We start from the raw sequence: 5481 nt of genomic DNA on the forward strand, positions 1-5481 counted from the left end.
ATGTCTACGTACAGTCTTTCTCTTCTATAGGCGGTCGATAACGGTACTTTACTATTAACTATAAGGGAGACGACATTATAGAAGGTTCATAAGTCTTAAACAACAATCTTAGAGATACTGTTATAATAAGATAACAGCGTGATCTCGACACTTTATAAATCTTAGACGAATGGAACATAGTAAGGATGTAACACGATAGAGATCTCGAGATTATTAATGGCAATGTTGTAAAAGCAGATTATTCGCTCTAGTCTAAGCGTACTAGATATCCGTAGCATCTTGCTAGAAGTAATTTTAGACATCTCTCGAATGGAAGTCGGCTAGCTAATAAAGACGAATAAGAACTATAGCACGTTTTAAGACTAGTTAAATTGCTAGTCGAGAAATGCGTTACTAGTCTAGTAACACTCGATCTAGAAACCCGTTAATGGCTACGAAGTGTAAAGAGGTCTAAGGCTAATGTTAGACCGCTTTTAAGGCTATAAAATCCCGAGTCTTAACTTCGCTATGCTAGCTACTAGAAGAGATTCATCTACTACATTATAAGAATTGTTTAAAGACAAGCTAAGCATAAACGTAGAGATTACGTTCGTTAAGCTGAAATTGCAAGTAGTTAGCTAGACCGAACTAGAGGAGCTTTAGATGGTAGTTCTGTCTACGACACCGAGAGTAGTAACGCTAGAAGCGACAGCGATAGCAGCAGTAATGATAACGACGACTCGGACAGTAGCACTTCGAATGACATAACTATTTACACTAGCGAGGAACAGGAAGGCGTAACAACTAATGACTATATAGCAGACGCTTACCGACTATTCCTGTAGAAGGATAATTAAAAGACTCTTGCTAAGGAACTATAGAGCTTAATGCAGACGCCGCATAGTGACGACAGTATAAGAATGGATACTCTACTTAGACTTATTAAGTCTTTTATCTTTATTACCGTCCGTAGAGATGTCTTTAGTAGTAGACTATTGCACTTTCTGGCTATACTTAGCATTAACGAGGAGATAGGTCGACTCTATAAAGCGAACGACTTCTTATACATGCTAGCTAGAGTGGTATACTGCATACGCATCTTTACAGTTAAGGTAATACTACCGTCGGCCGAACGAGACTATTAGGGTAAGGATGACGACAGAAGATTTCTCGACACGCGAGAACGTTATCTAGCCGATGGTAGATATAGTCCGATAAGTAAGATGCTTAGTCTTCTAGCTTACGGCAAACTTATCGCTCGAGATTATGGCAATTAGGGCGCAGTTCTCTAGGATGGCGGCAACAAAACCGTGTCACTTTATGGCCGTAAGATACCCGTTGCTCGGTTTAAGTTAATGGTAACTAGTATAGTGACAGACGCGGAAAACATCTTATAGAGTAAGGTTATGTGGAGCAATAGTAAAGCAGATAGGTTTAGCATCCCGCTTAATAATCTAGAAGACGACCCGACTTACGTAAAGCGTAGAATCTCGTTCTTAAACAATAAGACGAATAGGCTCGAAGATAAACGAGAAGTAATACTAGGCCGTATAAGAGATTATAGAAACGGACGAAAGCTACGTAGTCGAATAGGACACTAGCAGCTTAGACATATACGACGATGGCTTCGACACGTAGACGAATTCTAGGAGCTACTACTACTATACGTGTACATTACCGCGGGTTAACCGGCATAAGGAACCGAGATTATAAGTGTTCGATTTAAGAATGGCTTTATATAGGACCGTAACGTCTACATTATTCATGGATAGGTCGCTATGGTTATAAGATATTATAAGTCGTAGTTATAATAGGATAAACCGAAGATTATACCGCGTTTTCTTCCGTACCGAGTGGCTTAGCTACTAGTCGTATATCTTACTTACGTACAGCCGCTGTAGGAGTTTCTCTCTGTTATAAGTAGAGGTAGTAGCTAGACCGAGTACATCTAGGGCGATCAGAACGGCACTTAGGAAACCGATCGCTTAATACAGATCATCGCTCGTAAGACATAGAAGCGACTAAAGGTTAGGCTAACAACGTACGACTATAGGCACTTAGCTATCGCGATCGGCCGTGTTACAGTTAGCGAACAATTTGCGCACGGCTACGTAGACGAGATTAGTAAGGTGGAAGCACCCGAAGTGGACACTAATAACCCGCTTAAGATGTCTGCCGGCCGTAGCGGCAAGATAGGAGGGAATCGATACAGCGTCTTAGTCGATGTTGTTAAGTATATAAACGATCGATCGATTAACATATTCCGGCCGCTTAGCGAGAAGTGGCATAACTTTCTCGGTCTCGACAGTTTTAGCGGCAGCAAAGTATAGAAGCACGTAAGGGAAGCGTCTACGTATAACAGTTAAGAGAACGCCCGATCTACTATAAGAGACCCGGTAGTAAGAGACGACAGTAGAGGTCGCATTATCAACTGGACCCCGGCTTTAGCTCAATTTTACGACGCTCTAAGACAGTAGCAGCAACAATAGCAGGAGCACAGTTAAGCAGATGTGCAATAGGGATAGTGGTTCTTTGGGCAGCATAGTTAGGTCACACAGTCTATTAGTAGTACCGAAGGGAGAAGAACAATAACACCGGCATTGCCGAGTGACATATCGAACCCGAGCGAAAGTCAGGTATAAAGAGCAATATAACAGGCTCTAAGACTGGGAACTAGAGACGAAGTCTTATATAGGTCCAAGGCACAGCATAAGGCAATGCAATCGATACTCTACGACGATCAGGCAACACCGCTTATTATCGTTCTTCCGACTAGAGGGGGTAAGAGTCTTCTGTTTATGGCACCGGCATGTCTCGAGAACGTAGGGGTAACTATAGTTATAGTCCCGTTCCGAGCTTTAATTAACAAACTAGTTAACATAGCAAAGGAAGCTAGTATTAACAGCATAGAGTGGCACCCGGGACTTACGGATCCGGCAACACTAGTCTTCATTAGTGTAGACAAGATCATCGGCGGTGGTTTCTTAAGCTATGCAGAGCTTCTAAAGGACAAAGGTTTACTCCGGCGCGTGTTCGTAGATGAATGTCATTTGACGTTCACCGTAAGCGACTGGCGACCGAAACTTGTGGCTATACGCTCTATACGAGGCTTGCGAGTGCCGCTTATCATGCTTACTGCAACGCTACCCCCGATGCTGGCGTTCGAATTAGAAGTCAGCATGGCTTATTAGGCAGTCACTCGCTATATTCGTGCTATAACGACCCGGCTGCGAACACGCTATATTATAGAGATCTGCTAGCGAGGCAAACTCGAAGAGACGATAATCGGCACTTGCAAACGTATGTAGAAACATATCAGACGTAATAAGGGCGTTATTTACTGTCGCAGCATTAATCGGTGTAAAGATATGGCAAAAGAGCTCGGTTATGCTTACTATCACGGAGGTTCGATCGACAACGAAGACAAGCTCGCCGTATGGATGGAGACGGGAGGATTTATCGTAGCTACATCTACGCTTAGTACTGGAGTCGACTTCCTCGGAATTGTTTTCATCTTACATATAGATCTGCCGTACGGAATGATCGATTACGCTTAAGAGTCCGGTAGGGCAGGCCGGGCCGGCGAAGAAGTGGATTCCATCATCATCGTCGAATAAGGTAAGGTCGAAAGTATAAGACAAGCTGGCCGGATCCGTAGACTAGATAAAGAGATCATGGCCGAGTTTATGACGACGCGTGAGTGTAGAAGACAGGTTATAAGCAAGTATCTAGATGGAAAAATCATCGAGTGTGGTACTAGAGACATGGCATAGTGCGATCGCTACGGTAAAGGAGTAGAGGCTCTAGAACGCTTACATAAGAAGAACAGTAAAGAGCGTTAGGTAGTGGAGAAGACTCTAGACGATCTTGCCGATGGCTACGCTTTATGCTGGCTGCTCGCAGTAACATAAGGCCGAGGAAATGAAGACAATAACGATCTATAGACTTATAGTGCGTAAGACTACATAATTCGACAGCATGATAAAAGCGGACACGGGCTTAGCGAAAACGAATGTAATAAGTTCCGATAAGCGATCCGGTACGAGAAGAGCAGTTACAGTTGTTACAAGTGCGGCATTAGTTAAAGGCTCTATAACACTAGACAGGATGGAGAGAGACCGTGTTAATGGCCGAACGTAGCGATACCGCTTCTCCGTGGAGTCATAAGGATGCAGAACGGAATGACAATCTTATAGCGAGCTAGATATACTGGCATAGAAGAAGATTGGCCGGCGTACATAACATGGCTCGGTCAGCGACATTAACGACGGATCTAGGACGAAGTTGTTAGCAATGCAATGGCGACACTAATTAAGCTAGTAGTGAGTTCGATTGTAAGAGGACAGGCGATTTCAAGACAAGAAGAACGGATTACAGACTCCGAGGACGAGGTAGTAGAGGTAGGCTACAGGGTTAGCAATGCAGCAGATAGTGAAGGTGAAGATAGTAGCAGGGAAGGAGAAGAAAAAGGAGAAGAGAGTGAAGAGGAGAGAGTGCAGAAGGAGTTACAGGTGCGGGTGCGGCAGTTAAAGAAGACAACCGGGCTTAAGAAGGTATATAGGTTCGAAGAGAAGCTAAAAGAATGGGTTAGTTGCTGTCCGATCTGCAAGGCAGATGAAGGAAGAGTAGAGCGAGAACATAACTAGAAGAAGTGTGATTTATATAGCGAGGAGGTATTAAGGGACGTAAAGCTTTAGTTGTTATGTCTTGATGGTGTATCGCCGGACAGACAGATGAGGAAGGGGAACAACGGGTGCTAGGGTTGCGGTCTGCCGATACAAATATGCGAGGGATGGAGCTGGCAGGCGAGGAGAAAGGCATGGGTGCGAGATTTCGATGGGATTTTCGAAGGAGAGTGTTAATGGCCGGGGCTAGTGTTAAGGGTAGCGATTTGTTTGCTGTTCTGCGGACCGGCGGAGGTAAGGGCATGGGTAGAAAGCAACGAGCGGTTTATAGAGATCAGAAGGCGGAAGAAGGAAGAGAGAGGGGGTAGAGAAGAGGATGGGGATAGCAGGATGGAGACGTTGGCAGAGTTCTTTCTCGAAGAAGAGGAGTGGAGTAGAGGAGGGGAGAATGTAGTGGTTAGGGGCAATGTGATGTGCGAATTAGTATGGATGTTTAGATAAGATGTAGAATAAGGATGAGTAAGGAGCAAGGTGGAGAGGATATATAGGTGTAGAAGAGCAGATATAGAGATGTGGGTCAGGGTTAGGATTCTGAAGTCTAGATTTGAGTGTATAAAGATAGAGAGAGAAGGGTGAAAGAAAGTGAAGGTAGAGGTAGAGGTAGAGGTAGAGGTAGAGGTAGAGGAAGGGGAAGGGTAAAAGAAAGTGAAGGTAGAGGAAGGGGAAGGGGTTAGGGTTAGAAAAGACTTCTATTCTGGCTCTACTTAAGCTATACTTGCTCATCTAATTACCTAGGGTCTTTGGATTATATAAAGGAGAGAAGAAAAGAGGTAACATAGGAAAGTTAGACGTATACTAGTCTATCCCATACCCTAGC

The 5481-nt window shown here is 44.0% G+C and overlaps 1 protein-coding gene across 1 annotated transcript; it reads left to right on the forward strand.

The window, feature by feature from the left end:
- Positions 1 to 2696: 2696 nt before the first annotated feature.
- M436DRAFT_59293 (uncharacterized protein) lies at positions 2697 to 3170 on the forward strand (the record flags this gene model as incomplete). Its single annotated transcript, XM_013566767.1, has 1 exon — positions 2697 to 3170. One exon carries the CDS (start codon positions 2697 to 2699, stop codon positions 3168 to 3170), a length of 474 nt encoding a protein of 157 aa, XP_013422221.1.
- Positions 3171 to 5481: the final 2311 nt, after the last annotated feature.

The sequence above is a fragment of the Aureobasidium namibiae genome, assembly GCF_000721765.1.
Source record: "Aureobasidium namibiae CBS 147.97 unplaced genomic scaffold scaffold_45, whole genome shotgun sequence".
Classification (NCBI taxonomy): Eukaryota; Fungi; Ascomycota; class Dothideomycetes; order Dothideales; family Saccotheciaceae; genus Aureobasidium; species Aureobasidium namibiae.